This window comes from Trachinotus anak, unplaced genomic scaffold, assembly GCF_046630095.1.
Source record: "Trachinotus anak isolate AG129_WGS33_773 ecotype Australia unplaced genomic scaffold, CSIRO_AGI_Tana_v1 ptg000012l, whole genome shotgun sequence".
NCBI lineage: Eukaryota > Metazoa > Chordata > Actinopteri > Carangiformes > Carangidae > Trachinotus > Trachinotus anak.
Genome location: NW_027273863.1, coordinates 6,936,592 through 6,954,086, shown reverse-complemented (window position 1 = coordinate 6,954,086; position 17,495 = coordinate 6,936,592). Strand labels below are relative to the sequence as shown.

The following is a 17,495-nucleotide window of genomic DNA, read 5'->3' as shown; positions in this document are numbered from 1 at the left end:
TTGTTTTCACATTTTATTACAAACATGTATAAAATAACACAACCACAGCAGCTCTATTTACAAGAGAAAACCCCACAATGAAGCAGAAGACAAGTCATGATCCAGCAGACTGCTCCTTACTTTCTCATACTTAGTGTAAACTTCCTCACAAACACACACACATACATACAATATATACAATATATACAGTACATACAGTACACACACACACACACCTACAGCACAAGCAAAGACTAGCTGGAATGTAAACTTGAGGACTCGGACTCTGTGGTTGTCGAGGCCCCAGCTCGTCTTCGTGGTAAAATCTTCAGACTGGAGGCCCGGCTCAGAGTGAGGGCTCTGCGGGCCGAACTCTTGAACCCGGCCCCCAGAAAGGCGTAGAGCAGCGGGTTCAGGCAGCAGTGTGCGAACGCCATGGGCTCAGCCACCGCCAGCCACACACCGAGAACAGCCTCCAGCCTGCAGCTGTGGGCCAGGACCTCCAGGCGCAGCAGAGCGTCCACGGAGATGCCCGCTCCGTAGGGCAGCCAGCACAAGAAGAAGCAGAGCACCAAGGCGATGGTGGTCCTGACCGCTCGTCGCTTCTGCCTCTGGCCTCCCAGTGGGCCCCTGGTCAGCCTGGTGACAATGACGCAGTAACACACCAGCAGGACCAAGCCTGGGATCACCAGACCCACCAGGACCAGCTGGAGGTGGAAGACTGCAACCCAGAGACGAGCATTGTCTGCTGGGTAGAAGCGCTGGCACAGGGTGGCCCCCTCCCCTCCCTCCTGAGTTCTGGCAAATATCAAGTCCGGTACTGCCAGCAGGCCAGCAGGTAACCAGGCACCTGAGGGAGGAGGAGACAAAAAGACATAAGGGACTGTGAAGAGGAGAGGAGAGGAGAGGAGAGGAGGATTATAGTGAGATAAGGTGTATCAGTTGTTCAACACTCACCTACATACACCAGTCTGTGTGCCAGCAGCTGCCTCAGCCCACCAGTGTTGGTGTCTGTGGCCCGGACCACTGCCAGGTAGCGGTCCAGGCTGATGAAAGCCAGGATGAGCACGCTGCCGTACAGGTTGACTGTGTAAATAACGTGCACACCGACGCAGGTGGGCGCCCCGAAGCACCAGTCACCCAGGGCTGAGTCCACGGCCCAGAACGGCAGCGCCAGAACAAAGAGGAGATCAGCAGCTGAGAGGTGGAGGCGGTACCGGTCTGTGAGGCTGCACTTTGACCTGAACATAAACACAAGAGCACAAGTCCAATTAGACTATTTCAAACCTTTCAAAGCAACAAATGCCAAGAAATGCATTCAACCACCCACCGGCCACCTGTCCTCTCACCTGCGTTGGCAGCCCAGCACGATGACGACCAGGCCGTTTCCAGTGATGCCCAGGATGAAGATGAGCGCGTAGACCACCGGTAAGAAGACCCGCTGAAGCTCTGTGGTCATCACATGTTCCACCTCACATGGCTCCTCCAGGTCACCCAGCTCACCAGAGCCCGAGCCAGATCCTGATCCCGTGTCATTTAAGTCATAGTCAAAGAGGATATGCTGGAGACAAAAAGATGAATGGTAATGATGATGATGATGATGATGATTAAGGCAACTGAGTGAAGGAAAAGGCGACCAAACTGCTTCCTGAACACAGGATTTTAAAAACCTTACCTCATAGTATGACATGATGGAGACAGTCCCTCTCCTTTCTCGGCAGAGTGAAGTTGAGATTTCTGTCCAGAGGGGTTATATAGCTGTTCAAGCTCCTCCCCTCGACACTCAGACACATCTGTGTTCCTGCTGAAACGTTTTTCCTGTTTTCGAGGTGTCAGGTGCTGATAGTGGGTCTATCACAGGATACTCTGTTGTGTGTGCGTTTTGCTTGAATTGTTTTGGCCTCTGGTTTGTGTTAATCAGGACCTATTGGCAATAGAAAAGAATCACACAATATGCAAAGTGTAATGTGTGTAATGCTCTGATAAATCAGGACAAGCAGCGAGAGTTTCTCAACGGAGTGTGAACAAACTTGTTCTGTTTGCGTCACTGTCTTATATATGATTCCAGTGAGTGTATGAGAGGGCGACAGAGGCGAGGGGAGAGGAGATGATTATCAGACCTCCTCTGCTCCGTTGCAGCTGCAAGACGCCGTCTGATCTTTCACGGTCAACGAACCATGAGTGTATGTTTGTGAGTGTGTTCAATGCCTCACCTCTCTGTCTTGTTTCAGCACTGATGTGGTCATGAACAACAACCCTCTGCAGTCTCTCACTGTCGGACGCTGTGCTGCGCCATTGGAAGAACTATAGACTTCTACAGTGTTTAATTATTAGTTAATAAAATTGACCGGTTAAAAAAAAAAACAAAAAACATGAATACATTGATTACATTTTAATTTAAAGGATGCACTATAAATCTCAAATTTAAAAAAAATCTATTTCTGTGCTCTATGTCCTGAATGAAAGATTTTTATATATATTTTATTTTGAAAAAACAAACAAACTGCAAATTCATTCTAAACTTCAATTCTTTTCTATTTTTTGGTTTTTCCACAAACTAATGTGTCAAAAAATTGTTTCCTGCTTAAACATTTACATTTACAGTTTCAGACTGAAGCAACAAACAAATATGATAGACACATTAAAATTATGTGATTCCAATGTAAAAAAATAATTATTTCATCCGCTCATTTCAATTCTATTTCAACAACTGCATCAAAAGTTTCATTGTTATAATTAAACATCCATGAGTGTAATGCTGAGTGAGTGAGCAGACACATTTCCTGGATTTGGTAGAAGCAGTTCTGACTGTAAATCCCCATCCATCCTCTCCCAATACACTAATCCCAAAAGTAAACAGCTACACCCACCCACCCCCCAAAAACACGGTCAAACCTTCAAAACCTCAGCCCCTTATCTCTCTCTAGTCTTCCCCACCCTTCCTCCACATTCACTGGTATCAGCACAAAAATGTCAGAAATAACAAAGCTGTGTAAAACTCCTCAAATCTGCAGCACTGACAGATGTAAAAAAAAAAAAACAAAACAAACAAAAACAAAACCAAACCAACAAACAAAAAAAGACGTATTCCTGGTTTATCCTCAGCAAAATTATCCAGATAACTGTAAACTTACTTCTCAAAACAGGCGCCTCCATTGATGTCTCGGCCAACATTTTGACATTTCACATCAGGAAACTTTCTGGTTTACATAATCACATTCATTGTACTGTTGCATTTTCTGTAGATGCCCCCACTCTGGCTCACTGGGACACCGAACGGTTAATGTGACCAATCAACCCTTTGTTTTTCCTGCTGACAGGTGAGAATATCTGGTAATAATGAGGAGCACAGGTCTGTTCCACTGTGATGATGACTGTACTGACTTATTACAGTAGCCACACAACAGGTATTCCAGCACGTTGTGTATGTGCTGTGTGTTTTCTGTGGGTTTTTGGCATCATGTTCTTGTTTTTGTTCTTGGCGTCATGTGTAAACGCAATGAGAACTAATGGAACCATAATATGCTACAACACAGATAAAAATATGATTATGATGATTATGAAAAGAAGTGGCGCCACCATGTGGGCTTTTACAGAACGGGTCTTACAACCCTGCCCACAACCTGTACACAGTACTACAAACTAAATAAGTCTAAATCGACTAATATCTTTACTGTATTTTCAGAGCACAGCCTCTATCCACAACTTTCTACCAGCAGATATTCATTTGCTAAATGTGGTTGGTATGTAATGTTTTGGTAGATACTAAATGTACTGTAGGTACAACATATAAAAATCTTTGTATTATACTGTTTGTTTTTGTGTTGCATGAAATAAACATAATGTTTTCTTCCAACAGAATGATGCATCAAACTGAGCCACAGCCAATTAAACTTAACAAAAATGCCCAATAATGTAATAGTTATTTGTTCCTGGAGCTGTTTCATCATCATCTGTTACAAGTTGGGTTTTTTTTCCAGCTGTGAGCAGTTCAACCGTTACCTTCGTGCACTGCATTGTGGGAAACTGAGGTCCATTAACTGCACACCTAAAAATCAAATGTTCTTAGTCTGCATACAGACTGTTTTAGTCACTTTTCCAGTGTGAAGACGCAACATACAAAAAACCCACTAAGATTTAGTGTGAAGTCTGTATTTGGGACACAGGTTACAGCACACACTACGGTGTACAACACACCAAAATAGGTTCGTAAAAAGTAATCATTAAAAATAAAAAAATAAAAATAAATCAAAAAATCAACAACGCAACCATTTCTGTGCAACGCTGGCCTTTGGCCCTATTGCAATTTTAGAATGTCACTGCCAATTAAACTTCAAAATAAAAGCAAGATGATTTTCCAAATATTTATTTTCTTAATTTGTGAATATGACTTCCACTTGTCCACTGCATTGTGGGACAACAACACACTAAAATAAACGAGCCTCTTAATGTTTTTTAGTATACTTCATTTGTCACTTCTCTACTGTGACAACACACACACTCTAAACCAGTTCAGAATCAGTGTGTAGTTTAGAGTTTGGGGCACAGCCAAAGTCCGATCTATAGATTTTTACTGAAAATGTCAACATAGTACAACTTGTGATGGAAATAAAAAAAAGGGTCTTTCATAGAAATTCAGTAAAAATGGCATTAATATTTAAAAAAAACACATTTATTCATAGTCATCCAGATGTATGAAACTTTAAATAAATGTGATTTTGAAAATTTAAGAAAAAATAAATAACGTGCAAGTATGTGGAACTACAAGAGCACTTTGTTAGTAAAACTCCAGGTATGTGACTCCAGGTAAATGGCAACAATTATCTACACACTGGTACTCAGAAGAGAAGGAGGTCAGGTTAAACAACACTGACAAACCAACTAAGCAACACAAGTAAAGCTACATCAGCGCATGAACACTTAATACTGTAGCTGTTGAGCTGGAGCTTAAAGAAGGTGGGCGACACCTCGCTAACGTGTTTCTCTGACGATCATGCTGCTGTTGCCACGCAGCTGGGCAAGCAAGTGTCTGAATCCACTCGACTTCTTCGCCGTTTGCTTCCTGGCTGGGAGCTCTCTGGGCATGATGCTTTCCAGAGCGACTGTGCAGGGAATCAACTTTACTGTCAGATCTGTGTTTGCTCGACTGTTGGTTTCTTGATTGGCACAACTCTCAAAACCAGGGGGGCTGCTGTGACCGCTGGCTGGGTGACGACCGTTGCCATCGGTACAGCTATTACCGATGTGTTGGTGGCGGCTGTTGCTGTGGGGACGCTGCTGCTTAGCGACACGAGATCCCTGAGAATCACCCCTCGTCCTCTTCCTCCTCTTGTTCTTCCTCTCCTTTTTCACTGGCACTTTGACGCAACGCCTGAGGTTCCTGACCAAACACACACCGCACGAAAAGGCGTTTTTTATATCAACAGTCTGCTTTGCTACTTTTTGAGACAATTTGAGACGTGTACAGAAGCATTACCTCTGTAGGAAAGTGTGCGGCCTTGAGCAGGCTGATGATTCTCCCTCCTTCATATGTTGCTCACTTGGCTTCACACCTCTCTTGAGCTCAAGTCTTTTTTGAACCAACTGCACATGGATCAAAAGCTTCCTGAAAAAACAGGGAGGCAGCATCGTGAATTAGCTTGGCTGCTGTTGTTCCACCGTAAAACCACTGATCATACACATGCAGGCAGTCTTACCCTCTCGGATTAGGCAGCCTTCTGGGTCTAAACTTCTTGATCAGGACCCACTGGTCACATGTCAGGGACTTGGGATCTGAAGAATAAAGCAGAAAGAGAGGTCGACATGTTAGGATCCATCTGTGCACCAAATACAGACCGACCTGCTGGATGTTTTATGTGTTGAACTCTCCTCTCTGAGTGTACAGCTGAGTGCACCGCGTACGTCTACCAGGACAGAAGGAGGTTGTTATCTTCCCCTCTCTATGACGGACAGCACTGCATCTTCCAATGTGGCTGTTTGAAACAACTAGAAACACTTTCTAACAAAAACTGAGAAACTGGCCTTAATATGTGGGTTCACAAGTGAGATGCTCCTGCAGTCATGGCAGCTTGTTTACTTCTGTCATCAACCTAGATTTGCCTGTGATGATAAAGTTGAATTTAAATTTGTATTTCTTTTAATGACAAACATTAACTTTTTCTCTGTGTCTCTTTGTTTTCTCTGTTTTTCTGATTGAGGATACAACTGCTACAAATGAAATTTTTGTAATTTATTTTTTTAGTGTGATACATGTATTTCAATCATGTCATCCCCAAGTGTTGTAAGCTATTACTGTGAACAGACTAAATCATTATGAAACTATTTTGATAAATTTTCATAGTTTTTAGGCCAGCGGGGAAACCAAGGGTCCTTGGTGGGATTCCTGGGGACATAATCTTATGTCAAATCAAATGTGGTCTGATTTGTGTCAGTTAACGGGTCCTTGATGTGAAAAAGTTTGAGAACCATTGTTTAGTGCAGCTGCTTAAAGGGACATTTCACACAAAATGAAAATAATAAAAGTTACACTATTTATAGCTCATGCTGCTTTACGTGGCTGCGTTGACCACCACAAACATTGCAATGTCAAATTTGAATAAATCACATAGAACCTGTTAAATATAGACTACACTAAAGGGCAAATGTGTTTTTTGTAATTTGGGTCTGCCGAAAACCTTAAACTAACTATTCTAAGTCTTATTTGTCTCATCAGTACATTTATCTTCTCTCTGTACTTGCCGTGACAAGGATCAAATTTCCATGCACAGACTTTACCATCTTTTTGCATATACAGGGAATGAGTGCACTCACCATTGTCTAAGAGTTTTTTTTTGACTGGTGCTTTCATTTTCTTTACCCGCTGGTACAGCTTCTGACAGGCTGAGCACAAGTCCTGTGGCCTCTGTTTCTTGGCCATGGTGTGGTATAAGACAGAGGGACCGGAAGCTACACTGCTGCTTATAGAGCCACAGTCTTCATCTGACTCGTCCACTCCTTCATCAACTATCTCTACAACCTCTCCTTCAACCTCCTCAGCTACTTGTCTTGCATCCTGTGTATCACTGATGATGTTGATGATGTCACGGTTGCTGTCCTTGTCTGTTTTAACTACGCCATTGCCAGTGTCAGTCGTCCTCTGCCCTGTCCTCCGTCTCTTGCCCCTCAACTTGCGCTGGATAACTTCTTCATCGGGGCTGGGACTTCTCAGTGGGCTCTTCTTGGAGACCTTTGGTAGTCTGGAGGAGCGTCTGGGATACATGGGTGTTTCCCACTTCAGGCAATACTCAACTGACCTGTGACAGAGAGCAACATTAAGAATCTGTCATAAAGCACCTGTACAGTGCAGTACATTGACATGTGATCATTGAGGTGCATAGCTTAGTTACAGGAGCATATGTTTTCAAAAGCTTCACATGGGTCATACCTGTAATATTCTACTCTTATAGAAAATGAATGAAGGCACAACTCCAAGCCATCTGCCTCAGATCCGCTGTGAGCTGCAGGCCTGTGTATTAGAAGACAGCATTTTTCTGTTTGATGTCACTTGTGAGGTGCTAACTATTTGATCAAAAGTACACAACCTCTCACTTCTGGCTCTACCGCAGGGGCTGCTTTCAGTGCAGACATGCAACTGAGCTTGACCAGGCAAAATGGTCTGTGGTCACACAGCAGGCATCTCACTGAGCCGCAGCAACCAAACACCACTCTGTTTGATACGCTACACTTTGTGTCAATTAGTAATGCCCCTTTATATACAGTGTATGCATCATGTAGTTATACACAATATCAGCAGATATCTTTAAAACATGACACTGGAGTCCACATTACAGGAGCTCAGTACTAGGTAATGATGGAGGAGCTGCTTTAAAACAAATGACGCAGAGAAGTTTCCCTGAATCCATGGACCAGTGTTGGTCTGAGGCCCTGGGTCCGAAGATCCAACCACTCGACTCCTAACTGCCCACACTCCGTGAAATACTCCTGTCTTTTGGCTGGTTTTAGCCTCCCAGCTAAGCTAGCCAGGCTAAACTAAACCGTGAAAACAAACTGGGCGCTGATCGTCACCCAGCAGTGAAGCTTCGCTGCTGTGGCCCTAAAACTTACTTCCTCTCAGCTCCCTCACACTTTACGTCATCTGACATGTTTCTAAAAACACCTTTCACTCGACATCCATTTCCCTAACGCTAGAAAACGCTAGAAAACACTAGAAAACGCTAGAAAACAGCGACCGCTTACTCATGAACATACTGGCTCGCGCTCCAGTGAGCTCGCGGACCCGCAGATGCGCGCGCGGCGACACGGCGCTCTTCTTTTGCTGCGTGACGTCACGAGCCGGCCCGGTACCGCCACCAGCTGGACCGTGGATGTATTGAACTGAATGGGCGCCATTTTTATACCCGGCATCCAGGTCCGATCACATCCGTGAGCCGGACACAGCCCTTCAGCTGCTGCAGTAGCCGCGGTAGACCCTCCTCCCAGTCCCTGTCCTCTTCTGGTCGATATGCTGGCATCACAGACTTCTTACGTTTCTAAGACTGTGCGAAGTCTTTGGCTTTGTGATAAGCAGATGCTTGGTGTCTAGTTGCTTAAAGCCTTGTGGGACGACATTTGAGAAGTTTGACCCTTGATTGCTGTCAATGATTTTTGATTTTCCAAATAGGTAAATTAAAAAACCCTGTTTGCCCCACTGGCAACAATTGTTGCCAAAGTCTATCACTGTCATTTTCGACTCACAATAAAAAATCTCAAAGGCACTAATGCCACTTTTTCCACTTATATGCTAGTAGACAACTTAGACAAAGGTTTTGATTTTTAAAAAATCGTTTCCATGTGCTTCCTATCGCATGACATCATCTGCTTCCTGCTCCTTCCGGCTGAAGACATGGCTGATGCAAATCTTCCTGGAAAGAGGTAATTTTCATACATTTCTTATGATTATTTATATGACTATATTAATATTTTGTTATTATTATATTATTATTATTATTTCTCTATTATTATTAGGTGACATTTGACCTAGTGACAAGCTGTGTGACTACTGGCAACACAAATGCTATTTTCTTCAAAACAAAGTACAAAATGGAAAAAAATAAATACATAACATGATTCAGAGGGACTCAACTGATAAAATTATATGCCTTACAACTCTGAAAAAAATCTGGGCACAAACGGGTTAAATCTTAACTACAGACTTGGCTCAGATAGTACACAATGGATAGTTTGCAGACTAGCGCGTGACTTGGCACATCACAGTCAACAGATACTTGGATGGCCAACAATGTCAACAATTAGATGTTAATGTTCAAATGGGTTTCCTGTGCTGCAGAGACCAAACCAAGAGGGGTGGGTTTAATGGACTGATTCAGCTTCCCTGTTACTTGACATGTATGGCATGTCTTAATGTGAGCTGCAACGTCACACCTTAGATGAGGCCAAAAGAAGTGATGCGAAATGTGGTAGAATGTTTTCCTAACTCCCAAATGCCCAGAATACTCTGTACCTTGTTGTGATATTTGGTTGGGACAATTGTTTGTACAACAGGATCATCCACACAATCAAAGTCCTTGGCATGCTCCAGGTCAAACAACTCCCTCAAGGAAGCATGGGTTCACTGCTCTCTGATCAACTCTAGAGAGAAGACAGTCAGATAAATTCAGGTCAGTTTTTCAAATCACATTCTTCCCTCTGAAGAGAAGAATCAGAATTTTCTCTTGACAGCACAAGTTGTGAAGAAACCAGAGAAAACCCAAAGGCAATTTTCTCCTTATAGAAGTTTCAGGAACATAACATCTCAAGAAACTTTTTGCAACTTTTAGAGATTATTGTCTTTCCATTTTAAAAGGCAGGGCTCAGTGTGTGGACAGGGAAGAATGATAATGAAAGGCAGGAAAAGGGGCGAGCTTCTTCAGCAGTACAGTACATTTGTGATTTTAGAAAGAATATCAAGTTGGGAACTATCCCTAAATATACTGCATGGATTATTGTCCAAATTAAATATTACTTGAATTAACTAAAATTGGACCACTGGGACTACTATTAATTCATCACCACATGCTTTACACAGACATGTCACTTTAAATTTATGTGGATGGAAGTTCCCGAATAGGCCCTTCTGCCAAAAGTGGGGAATAAAAGGATTAGACTACTGCAGTGCATAAAAACACACTTTCCTCCACTGAACTTTTCACACCCTCAACCCCCACAGTGTGTGCACTTTCTTTTGTACACAGATAGCAATAAATTAAATTACACAGTAACTAAATCACAAGCAATCCCATATCAGTGACTGAACGCGAGCTGTCGAGGGCCATGATTGACACTCTTGTTGAAGTGAGGACTTTGAACACACACACACAGCTCTGTTAATTCACAGAGGAATTTCAACAACCCAGAGCGAGACAGAGTAGCCTGAGGGGAGGGAGCGGTTCACAGGAGTCCCCAGAGTAGAAGAATAGAACAGTAAAGATCAGTTTAAATTTTCACTTCTTTTTTCACACCTTTTTCTTTGTGTTGGATTCACGTGTAGACATTGGGGAAAAGAGAACAATGTGGAAAGCAACAGTGTTTGGGTTCCTGCTGCTAAACATGGATATGCAGGTGATTGGTGCCGTAGATAAGACGAGGGAGTCTGCAGCAGAGCAGTCTGGGCCAGAGAAGAAGATGAAGACAGAGGAGAATGAAGCCAGTGACATCATTCTTCCCAGTGGCACTGCTTCTTCTTCTTCTTCTTTCTTGGGTAACTTGCTGGTGGTCCCCATGGATGGGAGTCACTGGGTGGGTATTAAGGCCATTGTCCAAGAATTGGGTCGCCGTGGACACCGGGTCACCGTGGTGATACCAGAGATCAGCATGCGGCTGGGTCCGGGGAAACACTACAACACCGTGACCTATCCTGTTCCCTATGACAAGGCTTACATTGATTCTGTGACGTCCACACATAAAGACATGATGCAAAAATCAGCACAGTCATTCATGGAGAAGATAAAGAAACGATTCTCAAACATTCAGAGCATTAGAAGCTTCATCCACACCACCGCAGAGAGTCTACTGTTCAATGACAGTCTCATCTCACATCTGGCACAGCAGGTGAGTGCAAAAACAGGCTGAACACAACATCAGGATCAAGTGTAAAAATGGAATACAGTCTAATACAACAGCCTTGCACTTTATACTGAATTTGTGTGGTATTTATTGGGATTGTGTATGTTTCTATGCATACTTTTTGGGTTGTTGCTGTGTTTGTACTGTATGTGCTTATATTTCTGTGGACGAACCCTGAATTTTTGGACAGTGGTAGAGGAAATATTCATGTTCTTTACTGATGTAAATGTAAAACAAATCAAATGCAAGTGGAAGTTTTTCACTGCATTCAAAATCATACTTGAGTAAAAGTACGCATGTAGTTGCCTATTTAAAGTATAAAAAGTTAAAGTGCTTATTCTGCAGGAAAACAGCTTCTTTGAGTGATATTATCATCAGTGTTCATTATTAAGTTGTTAATACTGATGCTTTCAACTACCTTATGTACAGTGAGGTAAATGAGTCCATTGGTGTCCCTCTAAACTGTCACAAGATAAATCTGAGGTGTCATTAGAGAAATTCTGTAACAAATTTCTACTCTTTTTTTACTTTTAGCTTTTCTCTAATCTTTGCTTTTTCGGTGTAATATTGGAAAATTTCACCTCCATGAGCCTTAAGCAGTTACTTAAATAAAACCATAAAAAATGTTAGAAACCACAGGTTTAATCTTTGACAACGATCTGCAGAGTAACTACAGCTGTCAGATGTAGTGGAGTATGATGCACAGTATTCTCTGCAATGTAAAGAAGTTAAAGAGGAAAGCAGCAACAAATGGAAACACTCAAAACTGCACTTAAGTACAGTTCTTGACTAAATGTACTCAGTTACTTTCCACTAATGACTTGGGATGAAAAAATGAGAGATAATGGTGGCGTGAGCTGACATGCCTCCCTTCTATAGAGGAGTAAATAAATGAGAGGAAACAGTGAATGTTCTTAATTACTGAGATCTTACGGAAGATTCATCCCTCTCTCATCCCACCCTTTCACTCTGCAGGGTTTTGATGCCATGTTGACTGACCCCATGGTGCCCACAGGCTCATTGATAGCTCGGAAATTAGGTGAGTTCTGATGCACTAAGATTATCTGCGTGGTTGTGCATTTGCACATTTTCTTACATCTCATTGCTAAATCATTTTCAGGTATCCCCACTATTAACTTGCTGAGAGGTATGCCATTTTCCATGGACATACAGTCTACAGGCTGCCCCTCCCCGCCCTCGTATGTGCCTCGCTTTTTCACCAGATACACAGATAAAATGAGCTTCAAGGAGAGAGTCATCAACGCTTTGGTGAGCATTTTTATATACACACAGGGAGGTGCATGCAAGACGGGTGAATGCGTTTTTATTGTGTAACGACTGTGTCCACAAATGTCCACATTATTAGGTAAAACCACAGATTTTGAGTTGATCAAACTTATCCATGTATTTCATATTTCTCACTGGGCCTGGGCCATTTGGTTTGACCAGTTTAACAGATTCCCAGTTGAAGCTGGACTGCTTCAATGAACGCATGTCTCAAATGCATAACCTCAGTTTCAGCTGTTTCTATCAAAATGTAACTCATGAAACTAAAATGAAACTCTTTTGCCAAGAATCAACACCTTATGTGGTGCATGTGTTTTTTGTGCTGTGATACCTCTGACCCACAGGTGGTTTCACTGGAGCCACTGCTCGCCCGACTGCTGTACCGGCGCTTTGACCAAATAGCCTATCAGTTCCTGGGAGAGGAGGTGGGCGTAGCTGAAGTGCTGTCAGACTCTGCTATCTGGCTGCTGAGGTAACATGTACAAAGGTTATTCATTGATATTTGGGGAAGCGCACACAACAGAAGAACAACCCACATGCACATATGCTATTACACTAAAAGGCTTGGAATATAATATGAAGGTAATTTGCAGCTGCATAGATTTTCTTTCATAAAGTCTTTTGTCTCTGATTTTCATGCCACTAAATCTTACTGAAAGAAACATTATAAATAAGTCTTGGTCTCATATTCATTTAAATGTTGTGACACTGTGTTAACATAGGATTGACTTCACACTGGAGTTCCCACGCCCCCTAATGCCTAATATGGTAATAGTTGGGGGCATCAACTGCAATGTGAGAAATCCTTTGCCTGAGGTAAGAAGTGCTTCTGATGTGGAAAACTGTATCAGCAACTACATTTTATTTCACTTTTTCATCACTTAACCTCAGTGATTTTTATGCAGGAACATAGAGGAATGAATATGGAAAGAGAAATGAATTCAAACCCCTACAATGAGTTTGTGTTTTTGCAGGATTTGGAATCCTGGGTGTCAGGAGAGCATGGGTTTGTGGTGTTCACTCTGGGCACCATAGTGTCAGATCTGCCAGAGGAGACAACATCCATCTTCCTAGAGGCCTTCAGACAGATTCCACAGAAGGTAAAGAAGTAAATATGAACATATGTATAGATATGATTTGATTTTATATCATCAACACAATTAAAACATCAATAAGTGACACTTAGCTTCTTTTGATAGGTGATATGGAGATACACTGGGCAGGTTCCTGACAATCTACCAGAAAATGTGAAGACGATGAAGTGGGTGCCTCAGAACGACCTGCTAGGTCTGTGTTTATTTCACAAGTCATATGACAGCAGATATCTTGCAGTAACTGCCCACTCAACTAACTATATGTGTGTTTGCATGTTAGCACATCCTGGGGCTCGGGCCTTCATCACTCATGCTGGCTCACATGGTCTCTTTGAGGGACTGTGTCATGCTGTTCCCATGGTGATGGTGCCAGTAGGCGCGGAGCAGTATGACAATGCAGAGAGGCTGGCGAGTAAGGGAGCAGGAGTTGTGCTGGATATTTTTTCCACCACTACAGAACGCCTCCTTCAGGGACTGAATGAGGTCCTACACGACGTCAGGTGAGGGGTCGGAGGGTCACTCGCAATGTGCTCGTCAGTTTTGGGATCTACTTTTAACACTATTATATTTTGGTGTTGTTTTCTTAAACTGTTGGTCCGTCTGTGTGTCCAGGTATAAAGAAAATGTGCAGAAGCTGTCAGCTCTCCATAAAGATCGGCCAATGGAGCCGCTTGACTTGGCGGTGTACTGGACAGAATATGTGATGCGCCACAAAGGGGCAAAACATCTTAAATCTGCTGGTGTCGACCTCAACTGGATCCAATACTCCTGCCTGGATGTAATAGCGCTGCTAGCTACTGTAGTTCTGATTTTTTGCATTCTGACAGTAAAATGCATGAAGCTATGCTTCCAGAAACTGAGCAGGAAGAGGAAACAGGACTAGCATGGTGCTACATTTGCACCAACAAAGAATGTCTTTTATTTTCTATATTTTTTTTTATCTCTTTAGACTAAAAACTCATCAATGTCTTTCAAACATTACCACAGTCAGTCAAACTGTTTATGATTTAAAGGTGTAAGAAGGTGTACGAAGAATGAGTGAAGCCATCTGGTGATCAAAAAGACATTTAATAAACAGAAAATACATAATATTACTATATTCCATTACGGGATGGTCTTCAGGGACAATGATGATTATTAGTGGCCGCCCTTCTTTGGTGGGAACAGGGCGTACTCTACAGCCAGAGCCACAGTAAAGGCGGCAAAGCCCCACTTGAATCCTCTCAGCAGTACATCTGACAGAGTCACAGCGCGAGCGAAGCCGCCTGAGTATCTCCATGCCTCATTACTGCACAGTGACAGGAGAGAAAAAAGTGTCAGGAATCAAACTCTGTACATAATGAAGTCAGTTATGTCTCATGTGAGTTAAAATACTGACCGTGCCCATGGGTCCTTGAGGCCCCTGGCTGCCAGCCTCTGCTGTGTGAACTCCAGTGGTGTTCCCTCCGTCTTCCACTGCCGCCAGTCTGGCATGGACAGCTTGCTGTGGCCGTGGTCACCTCCCATACTGAAAACAGATACACATATGAGAGTGTTGCCCGTGGTATTTAATGTTAATTAGCCCTTAGCTTAGAAGTAGACAGCTCATTTCGTGCCTTTCATGTTATGTTTTCAAAATTGAGACACGTATGCAGTCGTGATTAGAGGCACAAATAAGCCATGATATTTGTCAGAGTTCAAGCAAAGTGAAAATACAGGAGACACAGTGAAAAGAGAAAGTCAGTGAAGCTTTTTGAATTACCTGCATTCATGTAGAAATTTGTCTTAAAATTTGACCAGATCTTTATCCAAGTTATGATCTATAACTGCTGATCTGCATTAAGCTAAAAAGGGTTTGATAGTAATCTCTAAGAGCTTAAATGTCTATAAAAGGAAATGATTTAGTTCTGTGGCTACTCTTCCTAGAAGTGGTGCCCAGCCAAGATGCCAAAGGCAAAATGCAGACACTCAGTGAGATTAAAACAACAAAGTCTAAAGTAAAAACTAAAGGCTTAAAGGAACAATTGGAGCTGATTAACATCTCTGTTCATGAGTCAGCCATACACAAACCATTGAACAGACACAATGTCCATGAAACTATGAAGGAAGCCTCTGCTCTCCAAAGAAAACATCCAAAAGAGCATCTTGATACTTCACAACACTACTGGGAAAATGTTTTACGGACATACAACACAAAAACATCATCCCAAAGGTGAAGTAAGGTAGAGGGAGCATCATGATTTGGGGCTTTGCTGCCTCTGGGCCTGGACAGCTTAACATCACTGACTGTATCTCCTCCACTCCTGTATCTCAGAGCATAATATCAGGGTGACTGACAGATGATGACCAGGTCACATTTCATATATGCTTATATTATATTATACATAATTAATTCAGAAAACCAGGTAATAACAAAGGGTTAACATACATTTTATTGCCACTATACAATACTGTAAATCACAAGAGTTGTGCAATTCAACCTAAAACCTATTCTTTCCAATGTACAGTGAAGAAATGTTCAACTGTTTCACAAGCTGTGAAATCTGTGAAAAAGCTGCACATATTAAAATGATGAATATGAGAGGCACAAACACAAGTTTTGTAAACATTGCATAATAATGCTGACACAACTTGACTTTACTTCCAAATCTAATTTAATACTCCCTGCAAAAGCAGAGATATATGAAAAACTATTTGAGGTGGAGGTACTGAGCAACTGTCCTCATAGAAGTCAATGTGCTGGCCAGTCTGCATAGCTGCTGAAGGTACCATGTCTATTATCTCTGTTTTTCATAGTTGAGGAAGGAGTAAATGGGGAAAAAAATATTTTTTCAGATCTTGGGCTGGCACTGTTTAAGTCTGAAGCCTGACTATTCTGAGAAAGACTTCTCGTCTAAAACCGGTATGTGCATGTAGTGATTCTAGTTGTTTCCCTTTAATATTGCTTAACAAGGAATACCTGAATTTAAGTTTATACACAAAAGCTAAAAAAAAAAAACAAAAAAAAAAACACTTTCATAGAGAACCTCTTAATAACATAAAATTACAATCACTACTGTTAGATCACATAGAGTTATAATCTATTTTAAACAAGTCTTATTCTTTTTTCTTTATATAACATAAGTATAAGTAACAAGAATACCCACAAATTAAAAAAAAAAAAAGTATTTTAGATTTGAATAAATGCCGCGTTATAATGTGTTATGTTTACTGTACATGTTTGTGCTTTTTTAGTTTAGTTAACACCGTAGGTCCAAACTAACTGGTGGGCAAATCCTGGCACACTTACAGATATGCATTTTCTTATATATAAATGATTATTGCTTCTAATAAATAACCCCCCCCCCCCAACAAACAAACAAACCTGACATTCACTCTGCTGAAGGTTTTGGTGTCACACATCTGACAAACGCTCAGGGTTATCAATGGCCGACTATCTGGAATTGTTATTGAATATTTATGTAACTTGCCGATGTAAAATAAATGATCCCTTCGTAAATCATGACATCAAATGTTGCTTATCTGAGTTTAAATGCTCACACTGCTGTGTGTTGGAGGCAGACAGCGTTTCCTCAACTAGCATTAAGCTAGTTCAGCTAGCTACGTTCTCTCGCTTCATGAATACAAATGTAGAATTCATTCGACTACGCATTATTGACTTACATTTCCATATGTGTAAAGAGTGTTCAGACACAATGTGAATAGCGACAGAATATGCCATAAAAATGTAAGTTTTAGTAAGGAAAAAACACCCTACCTGAGTAGTTTATTGTGACCTCTGCTGCTGGACTAAAGCTTGCGACAGTTAGCAAAGTTTTACGGTAAAATTACGGCACAGCATTCGGGCCAAAATACCAAAGCGCCTTTTTCTCATTCTGACATTTTCCTTTAGTGCAAACCAAACGAACCCAGCACAGCCCTTTTAAGCATATATATATTAAAATTACACACAATATTAAAAATGTATTACTAATCCATGAGTATTTATTCCTTAATTTATTCTCTTCATGTCAATACTTTGTCTGCTATCAACAGTTTCAAAATAAACTTTTCATC

The 17,495-nt window shown here is 41.8% G+C and overlaps 4 protein-coding genes across 6 annotated transcripts; 1 reads left to right on the top strand and 3 right to left on the bottom strand.

The window, feature by feature from the left end:
* LOC139629268 (C-X-C chemokine receptor type 4-like) lies at window positions 1-1,802 on the bottom strand. The gene is made up of 4 exons (XM_071491800.1): window positions 1,655-1,802; window positions 1,329-1,540; window positions 937-1,220; window positions 1-829 (listed from the first exon to the last, which is right to left on the bottom strand). The coding sequence occupies exons 1-4, from the start codon at window positions 1,667-1,669 to the stop codon at window positions 234-236; spliced, it is 1,107 nt and encodes a 368-aa protein (XP_071347901.1). The 5' UTR covers window positions 1,670-1,802; the 3' UTR covers window positions 1-233.
* A 2,527-nt stretch (window positions 1,803-4,329) lies between these two features.
* On the bottom strand, window positions 4,330-8,335 carry LOC139629267 (uncharacterized). Of its 3 annotated transcripts, none has more exons than XM_071491797.1 (6): window positions 8,215-8,335; window positions 7,403-7,483; window positions 6,790-7,271; window positions 5,676-5,751; window positions 5,456-5,584; window positions 4,330-5,359 (listed from the first exon to the last, which is right to left on the bottom strand). In XM_071491797.1, the coding sequence occupies exons 3-6, from the start codon at window positions 7,235-7,237 to the stop codon at window positions 4,951-4,953; spliced, it is 1,062 nt and encodes a 353-aa protein (XP_071347898.1). In that variant the 5' UTR covers window positions 7,238-7,271; window positions 7,403-7,483; window positions 8,215-8,335; the 3' UTR covers window positions 4,330-4,950. The 3 variants fall into 3 exon arrangements, with proteins under 3 accessions (XP_071347898.1, XP_071347897.1, XP_071347899.1); XM_071491796.1 differs by having other exon boundaries at window positions 8,083-8,230; XM_071491798.1 differs by lacking the exon at window positions 8,215-8,335 and adding an exon at window positions 7,567-8,198.
* Window positions 8,336-10,337: 2,002 nt separating this feature from the next.
* LOC139628732 (UDP-glucuronosyltransferase 1A1-like) lies at window positions 10,338-14,554 on the top strand. Its single transcript, XM_071490732.1, has 9 exons — window positions 10,338-11,064; window positions 12,055-12,118; window positions 12,200-12,348; window positions 12,711-12,838; window positions 13,089-13,182; window positions 13,341-13,466; window positions 13,566-13,653; window positions 13,741-13,960; window positions 14,073-14,554. The coding sequence occupies exons 1-9, from the start codon at window positions 10,525-10,527 to the stop codon at window positions 14,341-14,343; spliced, it is 1,680 nt and encodes a 559-aa protein (XP_071346833.1). The 5' UTR covers window positions 10,338-10,524; the 3' UTR covers window positions 14,344-14,554.
* ndufb3 (NADH:ubiquinone oxidoreductase subunit B3) lies at window positions 14,510-17,344 on the bottom strand. Its single transcript, XM_071490737.1, has 3 exons — window positions 17,197-17,344; window positions 14,839-14,967; window positions 14,510-14,748 (listed from the first exon to the last, which is right to left on the bottom strand). The coding sequence occupies exons 2-3, from the start codon at window positions 14,964-14,966 to the stop codon at window positions 14,598-14,600; spliced, it is 279 nt and encodes a 92-aa protein (XP_071346838.1). The 5' UTR covers window position 14,967; window positions 17,197-17,344; the 3' UTR covers window positions 14,510-14,597.
* Between the last annotated feature and the right edge of the window lie 151 nt (window positions 17,345-17,495).

Coding starts and splice junctions, on each gene's coding strand:
- LOC139628732 (XM_071490732.1), top strand. CDS start 10,525: ATGTGGAAAGCAACAGTGTTTGGGTTCCTGCTGCTAAACATGGATATG. Junction 11,065..12,054: donor TCTCACATCTGGCACAGCAG/GTGAGTGCAAAA, acceptor TTCACTCTGCAG/GGTTTTGATGCCATGTTGAC. Junction 12,119..12,199: donor ATTGATAGCTCGGAAATTAG/GTGAGTTCTGAT, acceptor AATCATTTTCAG/GTATCCCCACTATTAACTTG.
- LOC139629267 (XM_071491796.1), bottom strand. CDS start 8,120: ATGTCAGATGACGTAAAGTGTGAGGGAGCTGAGAGGAA. Junction 7,272..7,402: donor ATAAGAGTAGAATATTACAG/GTATGACCCATG, acceptor TCTCTGTCACAG/GTCAGTTGAGTATTGCCTGA. Junction 5,585..5,675: donor AGGCTGCCTAATCCGAGAGG/GTAAGACTGCCT, acceptor CTGTTTTTTCAG/GAAGCTTTTGATCCATGTGC.
- LOC139629268 (XM_071491800.1), bottom strand. Junction 1,221..1,328: donor GTGCTGGGCTGCCAACGCAG/GTGAGAGGACAG, acceptor GTTTATGTTCAG/GTCAAAGTGCAGCCTCACAG. Junction 830..936: donor ACACAGACTGGTGTATGTAG/GTGAGTGTTGAA, acceptor CTCCTCCCTCAG/GTGCCTGGTTACCTGCTGGC.
- ndufb3 (XM_071490737.1), bottom strand. CDS start 14,966: ATGGGAGGTGACCACGGCCACAGCAAGCTGTCCATGCCAGACTGGCGG. Junction 14,749..14,838: donor CTCAAGGACCCATGGGCACG/GTCAGTATTTTA, acceptor GTCACTGTGCAG/TAATGAGGCATGGAGATACT.